At 33.9% G+C, this 16,671-nt stretch overlaps 2 protein-coding genes across 2 annotated transcripts; both read right to left on the bottom strand.

Moving 5' to 3' along the window:
- Positions 1–417: 417 nt before the first annotated feature.
- Positions 418–6,015, bottom strand: LOC134256142 (arylsulfatase J-like). Its single transcript, XM_062738757.1, has 8 exons — positions 5,602–6,015; positions 4,861–5,047; positions 4,511–4,680; positions 4,189–4,300; positions 3,940–4,035; positions 3,123–3,366; positions 2,697–2,851; positions 418–1,778 (listed from the first exon to the last, which is right to left on the bottom strand). Exons 1-8 carry the CDS (start codon positions 5,917–5,919, stop codon positions 1,510–1,512), a joined length of 1,551 nt encoding a protein of 516 aa, XP_062594741.1. The 5' UTR covers positions 5,920–6,015; the 3' UTR covers positions 418–1,509.
- Positions 6,016–12,289: 6,274 nt separating this feature from the next.
- Positions 12,290–14,981, bottom strand: LOC134256119 (protein amalgam-like). Its single transcript, XM_062738727.1, has one exon. The coding sequence runs from the start codon at positions 14,895–14,897 to the stop codon at positions 13,800–13,802; it is 1,098 nt and encodes a 365-aa protein (XP_062594711.1). The 5' UTR covers positions 14,898–14,981; the 3' UTR covers positions 12,290–13,799.
- Positions 14,982–16,671: the final 1,690 nt, after the last annotated feature.

The following is a 16,671-nucleotide window of genomic DNA, read 5'->3' as shown; positions in this document are numbered from 1 at the left end:
TGGATTCCTTATTGTGGCCCAGCCTTACCCCCTGGGGTCATGATTTGAATAATTTAGAATTTACATTATTCAAGGATCCTTCCACATAAGTTCAGCTTTTCTGGCTCAGTGGTTCTTGAGAGGATTTTAAAATTTTTTCCCATATATTTCTATGTAAAACTTGGATTCCCTATTGTCACCCTGATTCCTTAGTTTTAAAAAAATTTAAGCCTCTTAGCGTCAGACACAAAGACAGACATGCACAATACTTACATGCATATTAAGCCTCCTTAGCTCCTGACCTACCGCTTTGCATAATTCACTTTTCGACAGAATTATCAAGAAATCAACTCTCTTAACTTTCAAAGAATTATCACAGAGAAAACAAATAGAAATGAAAAAATTCCAATTCGCATGACAAACACGAAAAAAAAAAACATCGATGAAATTAACTTTTATTTATTAATTTACTAGTGACAATAGATACAGTACATAAAATAAGCAAAAATCAAAAAGACTAAGGAAACTATGGACCAAGGAGATACTTCAGTACAGCATGATTTTATTAAGACATTTTTTTTTCTTATATAAAATCAGCGATTACATTTTCCTTACTTTTCCCTTCCAGCTATCTTCTAACAACACCTGTCACCATAAAAAATAAGCTTGTCAGGTTAACATATAACATTTTCCTAAATGATGAAAAAGTCTTTTAATTATGAATCCATAAAAAAAAAGTGATTTGTCCTTTTATCAACAATGGATAAAGTGCAGTCACTACAGTGCATGATGGAACAATATAAAGGATTGTTATAGTAACTAGAGAATGTAAATTGGGAAAAAAAAATATATGTATGCTTGCATGAAGAAATATCTTCCAAAAAATATTGGAAGTGAGATTCCATTTTATTTTCTTCTGTATCAATTATACTTGTATATAAATCAGAAGTTTATGACTTTGTTAATAAAGCACAAACATACATGTGTATCCAACCAGAAAAGTAAATATTCCTGTATAAAAATAAATTAGTGTCCATTTTATTGCTATCTGCCCTTTGACCTAACAGTAAATATATATGGAAGTGGAAATATATAACAGCACATTATGTTTAAAATAACACAACACAAAACAAAAGAACAATGTTTAAACATTAATTGATCAAAACTTTTTGGATTAAATGGAGTAGAACACAGTTATCAGCTTGTTTATTAGTAGCCTAATGGTGAACCCCAGCTTTACATATAACATATGCAATTTTCAATCCCTTTGGTGAACTGAATTGGTACAAATTATGTTTATAAAAAAATCAATATTGTTTACCCATCATACTTTGCTATAGCTGTATGTATAACATAGTTATGTCTGTTAACATAGTTAAGTGGATACCCTAATGTAAAGAGTTTTATACCTTTTTTTAACACCTCAATTTTTTTCTAAGTGACCTAAAGGCCTGCATAGCAAATTAATAAATGGTCCCTTGAGATTTTTATCACTAATAAATCACCCCAATTGAACTTTTGTTCAACTTCTTACAGCCATGGGCCCCAGTATCCTCCATGGTATTTGGGATCAGCCTTGGGATCCATTTTTGGATACCTGCAGGGTACCGCTGTCTTGTTGTACTGAGCTAGAAGATCTAGCATCTGCATCACCACATGTGGCATGGTGTCTGAGACATCTTTGTGTTCATATGGGTCTGCTGTGATGTTAAACAGCCAAATATTTTTGTTAGAAGTAGAATTTTCCATATCCAAAACCCCCAAGTTCACGTGGGGAGGTGGAACCCAGCTTCCATTTCCTAAAAAAAAAAATACAGTAATAATTTAACCTAATTTTTCAAAACCAACATTCAATTGACTCATTCATTTTAGACAACAGGCTTCTGAGTCTTGAGACTCCACAATAAATTAAGCCTTGATACCATTGACAAAATATTCACAAAAAATGAACGGTAATTAAAGAAAGACAACTCTAAACTACATTTGTATTTGCAAAAAAATCCTGGTTACTCCCTTTTGTTAAAATCAAAATGACCCTTCTTCAATGCCAATATAATGGTCCTTTTACGCATAACAGCATCATTAAAACAGCTTCAGGACAAAAAAAAGAAAGAAGATGGGCACCCTCAGGAAGACAACAAAGTTGTTACCTTTTACGCTCGCTTTCACTATTTTTTCTTGAAAGGGACGTTAAAGCAATATGAGCTGCATGTTTGACATGGGAAAATTTTGTTGCAAATTTGAAATAAACCATTTCAATGAAAGAAAAATAGAACATTTATAACTTCTTTTCTTTATATTTGCGATGGAAGGGCTTTTTATAAGCTTTGATTGAAGCAAAATTACATTATTGTCGTCCTGTACAATATTTATTTCTTATATAACGCTATAAATTTGATTGTACAGAAATATTTCTTCTGAAACATTTATAAACTTTAATTTGGTCCTGTTGATCATAAGGATTGAAATTACATACAAATTAATCATAATAACACATTTTGCAATCAAAATCAATTTTTCAAAAATGCAGCTCATATTGCTTTAAAGAATATAATTACAATCAATCAATCATTATTTTATTATTATCTTAGGTAGACAATTGCCATCCTCTGTGTAAAGGAGACGTTATGATTTGTCTCCCTGCACAAGACATGCTCTAGACCAACCAGAATGACTGCATTTTTTAAATGATAATAAAATATGTTATTTCATATTACCTGGATTGCCTGTTACTAGCTTCCAGTCACCCATTCGTAGAGCTGCCCTTATTCTGTTGTCAAATGGGCTATTGGGCCACATCTGTCCTTTTGGTTTAGATAACGGATCAATGTTGTGTAAAATGGATTTCCTCTGATTCACAACTGATCCTTCACTGATAAATTTTTTTTGACAATTATGTCCAAAAAAAATACCATTCAAACATTGGATAGAAAGATTCTTTTTTTGTTTGTTTGTCTTTTTTGTAAAAAGAGATATGCCTGAGCAAAACATTGTTTTACAAAAAATTCTGTTGGTTAAAAATAATTATGACATGACGTGATTTTACAAAGAACAATGCAATGGTCAACCTTAACATAATATGATTTTACAAGGGACAGTGCAATCGTCAACCTTTAATGCAATGTCATGTAATTTATAAGTACCTTATAGTTTTCCACTGGTCTACCCCATCTAATGGTTTCGTTCCATTTAAATTTCCACCAGCCAATGATACAAGAGTAGGATACCAGTCTGTGACATGTATTAATTCATTTGATACCACCCCTCTTCTCCTCAACATCTGACCATGAACAAAGCCTACTCCATGCATGCCTCCTTCCCAAAGGGAACCCTTCCATCCTCTCAGTGGATAGTTGTTTCCACCTTCCAGAATTTGGCCACCATTATCTAAAAGTAAAATGAAATGTATGGAGATAACTAACAGTATTCAAGATCAAAAGTCCATAAAACAATACAAAATAGGAGCAGAGCAAACATGAACCTCCAAAACATTAGAGGTGGGATCAGGTGCCATAGAGGAGTAAAGCATCCCCTGCTAACCGGTCACAACCGCCGTGTGCCTCTTGTCATGATCGGGAAATAACAGAAAAATCTGTCGACAATTCAGTGTATAAATACTAGTATTGGACTAACAACATAGATATTGTCAATCAGAAACTCAAGCATCTTTTTGATGTCAACTTCAGAGCATTTGTGTGTACAATCAGCATGTTTTTTAATAAAATAATTTTGCAAAAGACAAATGACAAGGTTAGTAAATTTACGAGTTCCATTTTTATTGAAAAAGCAGCTGTCAATGATATCAAAAAACCTGGGCTTTAATTCTATTTTCAATAAGCAAACTATCTTCTGTCTGTCTTTTTCCTCTTTTTTTGGACATTGTCAATGATCTTTTCCTTTTAATTTGTTAGTTTATAACTATTGCTGTTGAATGTACATGACATCAGTTTGAAATATCACCTGTTGAAAACACCATCAATGTGTTATTCCATATCCCTTTTTGCTTGAAAACCTCGGTAAGATTCCCAACGGCTTCATCCATAGCTGACACCATACCTAGTATATAAAATGTACGTATGACACATTAACTTTTATTCTGTTGAAACATCATCATAATGTCATTAATGCCTTTGATAGACAAAATATTATGTTATTTAAAAAAAATTATATATTTAAAGAATCACTTAGTTTATAACCCTATTATCCTACCAGCATAAACTCTCCTGTGTTTATTTTTTATATGTCTATATGGCTGTGTGTATTTCTCTGGTACTTGAAGTGGTGCATGGACTGATTGGAATGGAAGATACAGGAATAGAGGCTGTAAGAATTTTTAAATGACTGAAATGAGAGACATTCAATATTTTTTTTAATTAAAATATTTTTTGTGTGTCCTATTTCCTATTGCATGACACTTGTCTTCAAAGAGAAACAATTAAAAATAAATTCAAAACAGATTTTATTAATGACTGAAATCCCTCCACATTATCTGTATTTATTTACATCTATTGATGAAGCAATAAAAAAGAACCTGGTCAGTGTTGTGTTTTTTAACAATGTCAGCTGCTTTCTGTGAAAACAGGTGTGTGGAATATACGCCGGAATAGTTGGCAGGATTAGTATTATCTCTGAGATCTGTTCCACACATTTTACCATCACAGCGATAGTGGGTGTAATAATCTTCACTTCCAGTCAAATATCCTGGAAACATTCAAAAGCAAGAAAAATCATTTCTACACACATAGAGGGTATTTGTGGTTCCATTTGGACATAATCTTCGTCTATCTGTGAAAAAAAGCTTTCCAGATTCCACATAAATTATATAGGGTAAATATAGTTATATTTTAGGTAATTTGAGATCCATGTTCTCCAAATGAATACCAAAGTAAGAATCAAATCCCCTATTTGTGGGTAAATACTCCTTCTTGTAAAAGCCAATGTGCCACTTCCCAACAGCATGAGTTGAGTATCCAACTTCTTTTAGTTTCTGAGGTAGTATTGGACTGTCCAATGGCAATGCATTTGGTTGCTGAGGCCAAATAATTCCATGCTGAAGACCTGTGTGTACCTGACATGAAAATCAAATAAAGTCAATCAACATTAATAAAAAAAAATAATTACAATAAACAAAATTTTATATCCGAGATCCTATATATTATAGTGAGCACAGGGAGCAGCGCTTCACACTGCCTGTCAAAGCAAGGCTGGGCAAAGAAAAAACTTTAGACTTTGCACATTGATCAAAACAACTTTTTTGGCAGTTACTCTGGACCCACATTGCATCACCTGTTATAATATAGCTACTTTCTTGCAAGAATAATGAAAAAAGTCCAACAAAAAGCCAACTCGCCTTGATTTAATGGATGTATATTGAAGATAAAATTCATAAATAGTAAACCCAACGTTCTTCATTTACTTTTAGCAATGTTAGGTTTCTTTTTCGGTAATGCAACTTATATATGACGTCATGTCTACCAAGGGTAAATGCACCAAATGTCAAGTGCGGCTTGACGAGCCCGCTCTAAATTAAAACTGAATAAGTATTAGTATCTGTGCTTGCCCTAACGGTGGCGCCATCAACATATTGATAAACGCCCTCCCAGTCCCAGTAAATACCAGTACCTGGTATCTTCCAGACAGAAGTTGACTCCTAGTTGGTGTACATATAGGCTGAACATAATAATTCTCCAATTTTATTCCTTCTGCAGCAAGTTTATCTAAGTTTGGTGTGTTTATTTCGGAATTATGATATCCAATATCGTTAAAACCAAAATCGTCTGCTAGGATAAACAAAATGTGTGGTTGTGTGCTTTTTCCATGCACTGAATATGTTATTATCAATAACGACACAAAAGAACCATAAGGAATTTTAAATGGCATTTCTCGTATTTTATCCTCGCTCTTAAGCCTTGCAAAAAAGATATAAGCCCTAAAAATCATAAAAACAAGTCAGTCTGCAACAACCACACTCCAATCACAAAAATAACTCGATGTAAGTAATAAGTTTGTATCTTGTCTTTCATTTCATGTTTTTGCAAACGCAAAGATGATAATGACTGAGGCAAAACTAGTTTCTGAATGTAGTATGTTCATATTCCGGAATGCGTTAACTCACTTTGCAGTGGCGGATCCAGAATTTCTTAAGCAACAAATCTAGAGTCTGCAGGGAACACTTACAGATCCCTAAGGGATCCAGGGGACATGCTTTTGAAGTTATTAAGGTTTATACAATATCTTAAACCCCCTTAAGTCATTCTTTTCCATTTATTTTCATTAATTTTGCAATAGTTCAAACTTCTTCTAAATCTTTTATTACAAAACCAATAGCATCAGAATATTCCACAAATATTGTATCTATACATTGGAATAGTTACAGATACACACTTGTTTTTATACAGTATTTTATTACATATATTTCAAAATTTATGTTGAAAGCAATCATTTTTTATTGCTTTCGACAAAGCTTTTCTCCTTTGATTCTGGCTTGTCAAATTATAAAGATGTTGGATACAAACTTTCAAACAGCATAATACTGCTCAGCCCTAAGAACTGAGCCCATTGAGAAATGCCCTTGCTTGTTTTTGCCAGGAATTCAGCCCGGGCCGCGGCGTGACAGCAATAGAAGAGCCAGGTGTCTCATGACCTTCAAATAGACAGAAAGACATAGAGCCATAGCTCCTCTATGAAGAAATTTACTGGCAAATGAACCGTTGAACTTCAACAGTCTCATAAATTAGACTGTGTTTTCCACTCTTTACCATCAACTCATACATTCATCTTGTCATTTAGCTTGATTGTGTATATCTCAGCAATAAATTCAAGAGATAGAGTGATTGTTTCAATACATATATTACTGTAACAATGTAATATCAATGTCAGAGCTTATACCGGTATTTTAACATTCCCGATTTTTCTTTACTTAGAAAATCAAGAACTATTGATTTAACATGATACCAATTTAATCAGATTGATTTGATATATCCTTGATATACATGTATCACATTTCATATGTTATGTCAAAAATCTTGATGCAAGCTCATTGCAGGGGTGTCCGCATGGGGGGTGTTGCTAAAACGCGGAACGGAAAACGGAACGGAAAGCGGAACGGAACCACATGGGAACGGAAAACGGAATATTTTTTAAATCACTTAAAATACATAAATTTTATCAAAACGATAATCTTATACATACCGGTATTCAATCCCCCAATATTAGGCCTAAATACAAGTTGATTTAGGCCGCGGCGTGACAGCAATAGAAGAGCCAGGTGTCTCATGACCTTCAAATAGACAGAAAGACATAGAGCCATAGCTCCTCTATGAAGAAATTTACTGGCAAATGAACCGTTGAACTTCAACAGTCTCATAAATTAGACTGTGTTTTCCACTCTTTACCATCAACTCATACATTCATCTTGTCATTTAGCTTGATTGTGTATATCTCAGCAATAAGTATTATTTAGAGAACGAGACGGGTTCTGTATCGTAGATACAAATTTGGGGGTGGACGAGTGCTTTAGCACGAGTCTCCACCCCCAAATTTGTATCTACGATACAGAACCTGTCGAGTTCTCTAAATGATTTGTGACACGATCAATCAAAAATTGCTCCGCCCACTTTATAACTTTGCAGCATCCAAAATTCCGCTAGAGTTCTGTAGATGAGGCCCCGACGGGGAGTACGCATCCGCAGTATATATATTTCCACGGAAAACGTAAAATTCGGTCAGATTAGTTTTGACAGTTTAACGGGGTAGACGTAATCGAGTGATAGTCAGTTTTAATGGTTAAATTGGAGGATTTAACCGTCATTGTTGTGATCTATTGTAGATGGAGATTTATCATAATATATTTCAGGGGTATTAAAATTCCGGTTTAACTGGATTTACGAAAACAGGATTTACAGAAAATTTTTCGATGGACTTTGATGTCACGGATTTTTATTTTCAAATTGAATTGCGACATTAAAGACGAAGTGAAAGAGACGTGTGGCTGTCGTCAGCGAGAAGGATTTTAAAAAATTAAAAACGCGGAAAAATGGACCTGAATGATTTTGCACGGGGAGAGTGGATGTTTTCCGTGAATTTTCCGTTTTGTTTGGATCTAAATTACGTACAGAGGATGTTTTCCGTTATTGCGAATTTTCCTTTAGTTTGGATCGAAATTACGTGTAGATTCTGTGTGGAATGTTTTTAAAAAGTGATTGAGAAATTTTGACATTTTATATTCTCAGGAAAATACCGGCTATTTCCCCAAAATTTATAATAGGAAAACATCGGCATTTACTATTTGTACGTGCTTTTGCTAAATTGAATCAGATTTATTTTTAGACCGTGCTGTATTTTAGATACAGAATAGTTGGCAAATACAATACTGTATACAGGGCTAATACAGAACGGAAAGTAGCTCCGCCCACCACAGTCCCGTTCTGTATTGCTAATACAGAACAGTAAACTTCAAAGAAAAACACCGCTATCGTGTCACAAATTCAAGAGATAGAATGATTGTTTCAATACATATATTACTGTAACAATGTAATATCAATGTCAGAGCTTATACCGGTATTTTAACATTCCCGATTTTTCTTTACTTAGAAAATCAAGAACTATTGATTTAACATGATACCAATTTAATCAGATTGATTTGATATATCCTTGATATACATGTATCACATTTCATATGTTATGTCAAAAATCTTGATGCAAGCTCATTGCAGGGGTGTCCGCATGGGGGGTGTTGCTAAAACGCGGAACGGAAAGCGGAACGGAACCACATGGGAACGGAAAACGGAATATTTTTTAAATCACTTAAAATACATAAATTTTATCAAAACGATAATCTTATACATACCGGTATTCAATCCCCCAATATTCATATTAGGCCTAAATACAAGTTGATTTAGTTATGTCAGTCTCTTATTCACGAAAATTGCTGACATACCAGTGACGTTGAATCGAATTTGAAAGGAGGTGGGGTGGGAAGGTTTAAAAAAGCTTACCTGAAAAGAATTTAACAAACGAAAAAAATTTGTTTGATTCGGGAGGGAGGGGGTAGGTAAGTTACAACTCCTCCATTTTTCAGTAATATTTTTTACTCTAAATTAATACATTAAATACATTAACAAAAAGTGGGGTTTCGATGAACATTTCTTTAGTAAAAAGATTATGTCTGTAAAAAGGTGATATTTGGTATCTAGATGAACCAAGAGAAATAAATCGTTAAAAATTTTTAAGATTACGCAATTAGAGAAAAAGCTTTCCGGCAAGCTCGAATGAAACCTCAACCGCAGACCTAGAGGGGGTCTGGACCTCCCCCACCCTTGGATTTTGCAGAATTTCGAAGTTTATAAACTAAACGAAGTAAAAGTGACCTTGGAACCCCTCCTAGAAAATTCTGATCCCTCATCTAATATGCAAATATGTACTATGTATGAAGCTTTCAAAGTCAATAACGAAGCTTTCAAAGTCAGTAACTATCCCCCCCCCCCCCCCCCCTTTCATCGAATAGGTTTTACGGTTTGGAAAACGTTGTTTTTCTGTTTGTTTGTCTTATTATTTGCTTGTCAAGAAATTTCTGGGATGGATTTTTTTAAGACTTGGGCGCCCCCCTCCCTCCCCCCCCCCCAAAAAAAATTCCTGAATCCGCGCCTGCACCTCTAATATAACATTTGTTAAACTTTTATTATCGGCCGCAGCAGCGGCCGATCTATTTGTGATTGTGTTAGAAAGTGCACATGGGGAAATGAGACGTTATTTTTCATTAGATCAGGAAAATATTTCTCAAATGAAAACAAGTAAAAAATCATGAGTAAAATATTTTTAAAAATTGTTTTAAACTTAGTATTAATTGCTGCTACTATGTTTCAATTTAATTATCATTTCTCATCAGATAATTGATAATTTATTGTTATGTAAAAAAGTGTTTACAATAGATACTCCCCAGCCTGGGAGTGTATAAGATATGAAAGGTATTCGTCATGATGTTCCGGATAATAATGACGCGTAAAAGTGCATGGTGAATAAAAATTATAAAAAAAAATTCAACCAGTAAAAATTGTTTTGAACATGCCGTACAGCTGCAAATAATACATAGACATTTTCCTACATTTTGCACTGCGCCTTGCAGCATGGTCATGGGCATATCATCACGTGACCAAGATCCAGGGAATCAGCACGCGGTTCATCTTGATCAGACCTACATCTTCATTTTGATGACAATTCTTATCATTTATCGCTGACCTTTTTAAGTAACGTCGATGAATCTATTTATAAGCAAATGCTGTAATATGTCTATATTTGTCTTAATTTTATTTAATTATTTATTTTGCTTTGAAGACAGCCTAAAATAAAAATGATTCAACTATTTCACCTTAGAATATCTTGACGCGCTTTCCTTGCATGGACACTTTGAAAATTGTGAAAGAAATTTCTTAAATGTACATGTAAATTTCGTTTGCGGCCGATTTGATGCTTTGCATCAATTTAACTTGTATGTTATTTGTATCGGGTGTTTCTAAAACGCGGAACGGAAAAGCTTCCCACCCCACCTCCTTTCAAATTCGATTCAACGTCACTGCTATGTCAGCAATTTTCGTGAATAAGAGACTGACATAACTAAATCAACTTGTATTTAGGCCTAATATTGGGGGGTTGAAAGGGGATTGAATACCGGTATGTATAAGATTATCGTTTTGATAAAATTTATGTATTTTAAGCACAGGCGCTTGTTTCATACAGTGAGCTTAGTTTTCTACTATATAATATTTTAAGTGATTTAATCTAAAATAAAATATTCCGTTTTCCGTTCTGTTCCGCTTTCCGTTCCGCGTTTTAGCAACACCCCTGCATGGGAGATTGTGTGTTTTCTTGTAAAAATGCTCTTCTTGGTGTACTAAACTAACCAGGACTACTAAGGAGAATGATATAGTTCACTAGACAGGCATTAATTTCCCCCACTGTTTTCTTTCAATTTGTGCTCTACCTTTTGGAAAAATATATAAAAACATAGACCTGTAATCAGAGATTACAGAGCTCACCTCAACGAATGTTGTCTTTAAGTAAGGCAAAGTCACACAATTAACCAATAAAAAGTGTACATTCCAAAAATGAAAATATTTAAGCAATTTTGATCTGATACTTTGAAATAGACCTACATAAAAAATTTAAACTAGTTCTTCTTCATGAAAATGTAATCAAAATCCAGCATCTGAAGCAAATTTGAGTTTTCATCTCTTGATGCAACATTTGTGCAAGTTTGGTTTATACAATGTTATATAAGCCTTATAGTTTTTTGGTAATAGACCTGCAACCATAACTTTTACCTAGTCTATTATCTGAAAATGTATGTCGAATTCAGCCTCCGAAGCAAGTCCATTAGTGTGCATCCTAAGATGTATTGTCCATGCAAGTTTGCTCATTATAGGGCTCATAGTTAATTGGAAATGAAACATGCATCAAAAACTAATATTTTCACTCATCCACAAAAAGTAGGTCAGATTCAGCATCCAAAGCAAGCCAGGTAGTATGCATCCTTAGATGTATCATCCATGCAAGTTTGGTCATTAAAGAACTTATAGTTACTTGGAAATGAATCATGCACCAAAAACTTTAACCTATTCACTCAACCAGAAAATGTAGGTCAGATTCAGCATCCGAAGCAAGCCTGGTAGTATGCATTCTTATATGTATCATCCATGCAAGTTTGGTCAACATAGAGCTTATAGTTACTTGGAAATGAAACCTGCACCAAAAACTTTAACCTATTCACTCAACCGTAAAATGTAGGTCAGATTCAGCATCCGAAGCAAGCCCGGTAGAATGCATCCTTAGATGTACCATCCATGCAAGTTTGGTCAATATAGAGCTTATACTTACTTGGAAATGAAACCTGCACCAAAAACTTTGACCTGTTCACTCAACCGGAAAGTGTATGTCAGATTCAGCATCCGAAGCAAGCCCGGTAGTATGCATCCTTAGATGTATCATCCATGCAAGTTTGATCAACATAGGGCTTATAGTTACTTGGAAATGAAACCTACACCAAAAACTGCACCAAAAATGTTAACCTGCTCCAAAAACATTAACCTGGTCATTCCTTTGCTGAAATTGCAGCATCTGAATCTTGGACTGGTACAATGAAAGACACTAGAACCATCTTCCACGCACGTCTGATCAATATAGGACACAGAAGTACTTAAAAAGAAAACTGCTCCAAAAAACTGAACCTTAACATGGGACGCCGACACCGACACCGAGGGTATCACATAAGCTCCCCCCAACTTCGTTGAGGTGAGCTAAAAAGCAAAAAATCTAATGAATCTAATTATATATTTATTTTATTATATAAAGTAAAAGGTTTATTTTTTTTTAAAAATCATGATGTACCGGTAAATACAAGTATTGTATATCTATGTACAAAGTATACAAATGTACATAAAAGGAATGTATTAAATGAAAAACAGCATTCTGTATAAAAATACTCTCACATACATGGAATGTTACAAATCAGCAACTCTGATAAAACTATATGAAATATTGAGAATATACAATGAAAATTGTTGTTCAACATAAGCCTTACCTGTCTGAAAATAATATGCTCCTGAGAGATTAAATGAACAAACACAAGATACATAAACATGTACGTACTCCCTATGGTTTATCATATCTTTTTAAATCACAAATATCTTCATTTGATGCCTTAAATAATTTGTTTTATGTTTCGTAGAATGGATGATAATACCCGCATCCTTTTATCAATGAATCTTTGGAATGCATAAATCACAGTTATTAACTTGTTATCCATACATACTGCCTTATAAGTTAACTTTTTTTTAGTGTAATAACTGGTTTCAGTGGGATGTAAGTTGAAATGTACACAAATCCCACTTACCAGTTAAAACTTAGTATTAACCTGTTACCAGAAAAATAGCATTTTTTTCTCTAAATGATGAATGAAACATTCCTAAACTAAAACGAATATCATTAATGGACTAAAAATTTATCAAAATCAGTTTCAGAAAGCATCATAAAAGTATCATGTACTATGACATTCATCTCTTTGCTATTATAAAGTATGCTATTGATAGGGGTACAGAACGGAAACCATGCTCAGTAAAGAGATGGTGAAGACTGTGTGTCATTTTCTTTAAATAAAGGCAATCATAATTACTAGACAGTAAAATATTATGTTTTTAAATTTTGATAGATAAAACTTTTTTTAAGTATCTATTAATATGCAATGATTCAGCAAAACGGCGTTGACATAGAATTTTTAATTTTAATTTTTAACAAATATTGAAAACTGACCTAACAACTGTTATTAAACCACAGTAATATGTTAAACATGTGATGAGAAATGCTACATATCCTTGATAGCATGAAAACATTCATTCAATCATAATTCATACATATTTGTAGAAAACTTGCATTTAACAATAGTAAAAAAATATGATATGCATATTACAAAAAATACAATTCTCATTTCTGAGTGAATATGAAATAAAATTCCCTCCAAGTTTACATCCGAAAAATCACAACCACATAAAAATGTTCACAACTCTGAAAATATTAAATTTCAAACATATACCTGTGTATATAGTTATAATAGTTCAAAATGGCACTAATATGTCAGAAGTATAGATAAAACTTAACAATGATATGAGAGTTTAAATTCTTTCGTTTATAAACATAACTTTACATTTAATCATTAAAGACTTAAACCTTGACTAAATGCTTTACAATTATTTTTATATGATATAAATGATTTCTGTACAGATAGATTAGACTTGCATAGTCCAGAATAGAGTTAAGTTTTCTTGTGTTCATTAAAATTTATGTAAAAGACACACTGAGAGTAACATCATGATAGTTATCATGCTGAAGGTCAGCATTCCAGCACTGTTAATCTGACCAGTAGAGTCTGGAGTTGGAACATTAGATGATTGAAGCTCTATTTGGGTACTTCCACTTCCTTCTGAATTTGATCCACCACACTGATAATAACCAAAATCAGCATTGCTTACTTTCTTTATTGTTAGCTTGATTCGAACTTTGTCAGAAGCTCCTTCAATATAGGATGTTTCATAATTTCCACCATCTGAAATGGCATTACCATTCTTTGACCATCTAACCTGTTCTTTAGTAGGAATAGGATAGCCTTCAAATTCACACATCAAATCTTTTCTGTACCCAACCATCTGCTGTGCTGGATTTTCAACTGCCCTTGCAATCGGTTTGAACTGGACCACAACTGACACAATTCGAGCAGCTTTTCCTTTTTCGTTTTGAGCTGTGCATTTATATGATCCACGATATTCCGGTTTGGCTTTACCAAGATCAAGAACATAATCTCTGTGTTCTCGTCCGCCAGTTGGCAGGAGTCCTCCTGCAAGCTTTTCCCATTTTACAATTGGAAAGGGTCTACCGGTTGCATTGCATTTCAAGGATACAGGATCTCCAACTTTAACAGTCATATCACTGTCTGTTTCAAGGTCGGCAATTTGCGGTGCTGTCACAACTCTCAAAGTTCTTACATCTTTAGCATATTTTTGAACGCCAATTGAAACCTGACAGTAGTACTTCATTTCATCGGACACTTGCACGTTCTGGATTTTCAATCTCCATTGCAAAGAAGAGGGGACATCTATTTGGTATTTGAAGGGATCTTTGGAGTCTGGACCGGTAGAGATAGAAATCAAGGGTGCCCCAGGCTGCATTGGTATACCAACCCACTCCACATCTTTGTCCGGTGGTTTATTTTCTACTTTACAGGTAAGGTAAGCGTCGCTGTTTTTCGTCACCGTCATTATTTTCTCAAAAGGTGTGAATTTTGTTGCAGGGCTGGTTTCATCTATTGTAACATCTGGATCATTTGCTAAGATACATTTAAAAAAACAAACCAGGACGATTAGTCTCTTCATCATTGCCTTCGTTTATCAAAACTTCGCAAATTCAAAACAAGGCCATTTTTATTTTCCGATGAGTAATTTCGCTTCCGGATTCCAACACTGCGCATGCGCCGAATTTTTATTAGCTCGAGCGTAATAATTTCGTTATACAATTTGCGGAAACATTAATTTACAATAAGCCTAATTACACACAGGTTTTGTGGAAATTATTCAACCCCGGAGCTCGCGACATTTTTTCACAAATTATATTTATTACATTTATTCATTATGTGCATCATATAGGAAAAAATCGAGAGAACTTATAATGTATTCCTATAATAATCTGATAATATAAAATACTAAAAGTTAAAGAAAACTACAGAAAAATTGGGGAAAATAATAAAATAAAACACAGGGTATCTCCACAACACTTTCTAGAGTGAATCACATGAACAATGTGGTCCTTTTGTTTTCACATGTGGATTACTAAATTTTGACAAGTCCTCTAATAATTTGAGGTGCCCTTTTACTGTTTGCCACCATCAAGTGATATCACCTACTAGGCTACATGTATCTATTTGATTTCAATTGGTGATATCACCAATATATTCAAATAGATTACCTGTGTATCAATAAAAAGCAATTATAAATACTAAATGACACATATATTTAAAAAGTCTCATTCTGATTGGTGCTTCTCTGACACCGAGAAGAGTGAGCCAGTAGAATACTAGTATCTAATGAAGTTTATCAGGGAGAAATAGCACTACATTACTGACGTTGTGAGGATGTAGTATGGAACGCCGTCACTGCCTTATAGCAGAACACAACAATTGCATTGCGTCATCCTTCCATTACATTATGTCAACTCTTTATGACATTAACCCACACTACTATTGCATTGTGTCAACCTTCCATTATATTATGTCAACTCTTTATGACATTTACTCACACTACTATTGTATTGTGTCAACCTTCAATTATATTATGTCAACTCTTTATGACATTATTCCACAATACTATTGCATTATGTCAACCTTCTATTATATAATGTCAACTCTTTATGACATTAGTCCACACTACTATTGCGTTATATCAACTTTCAATTACATTATGTTTAGTCTTTATGACATTAACTCGCACTTTAATTACATTGCGCCAATCTTCCATTGCATTATATCAGCTCATTATGACATTAAGTCAAAACAATTTTACGTGGTGTAAAAATGTTTTTATATATTTTCAACTCATTATTACATTATGTGCACTCTCTACTATTTGGTCTAAGTAGTTCATTACATGATGTGAATTTATCTTTAACTCAATATCAAGTCGTTATAATACGATGTCAGAATTTCATTACATTATCTGAAAAAAATTGTCACATGTGGTAAATTCTTTTACTACTTTATGCCCTCAATATGCTACATGACGACGTGAATCAATTTCATGATGTGAATTTGCCCTTACTTTTTGACAAATTGTTATTACGTTATGTCATTGTGTCTTTACATTGTGTCAAAAATGCTAAGCCTCTTGTCAGCATACATGTATCTTAGGCTATTTCATCTCATATCAGATGTGAAAAGCTCATGTCATACTGTGCGCACTCTTCTACATTATGTCGATTCACTATTACGTTATGCGAACACGGGTATCCTCGGCCTTTATATGAGCATAACGTATTTTCCGCATTCCGAAAGCACTAAAAATGGCGGGAGAGAAAACTGTCATAAAATAAATTCTCAGCGATTTGGGAATTGCATCTTTAAATGAAAACATTAAGCGAAAAATGATTGACAATCTTGAA

Source organism: Saccostrea cucullata, unplaced genomic scaffold (assembly GCF_032062105.1).
Source record: "Saccostrea cucullata isolate Sc308-1 unplaced genomic scaffold, CSIRO_AGI_Scuc_v1 ctg141, whole genome shotgun sequence".
NCBI lineage: Eukaryota > Metazoa > Mollusca > Bivalvia > Ostreida > Ostreidae > Saccostrea > Saccostrea cuccullata.
Note: the sequence above shows the minus strand (reverse complement) of the source record. Positions and strands in the feature narration are given on the sequence as shown.

Coding starts and splice junctions, on each gene's coding strand:
- LOC134256142 (XM_062738757.1), bottom strand. CDS start 5,919: ATGATTTTTAGGGCTTATATCTTTTTTGCAAGGCTTAAGAGCGAGGAT. Junction 5,048..5,601: donor TTCTGTCTGGAAGATACCAG/GTACTGGTATTT, acceptor TTTTCATGTCAG/GTACACACAGGTCTTCAGCA. Junction 3,367..3,939: donor ATTGATGGTGTTTTCAACAG/GTGATATTTCAA, acceptor TTTTACTTTTAG/ATAATGGTGGCCAAATTCTG.
- LOC134256119 (XM_062738727.1), bottom strand. CDS start 14,897: ATGATGAAGAGACTAATCGTCCTGGTTTGTTTTTTTAAATGTATCTTA.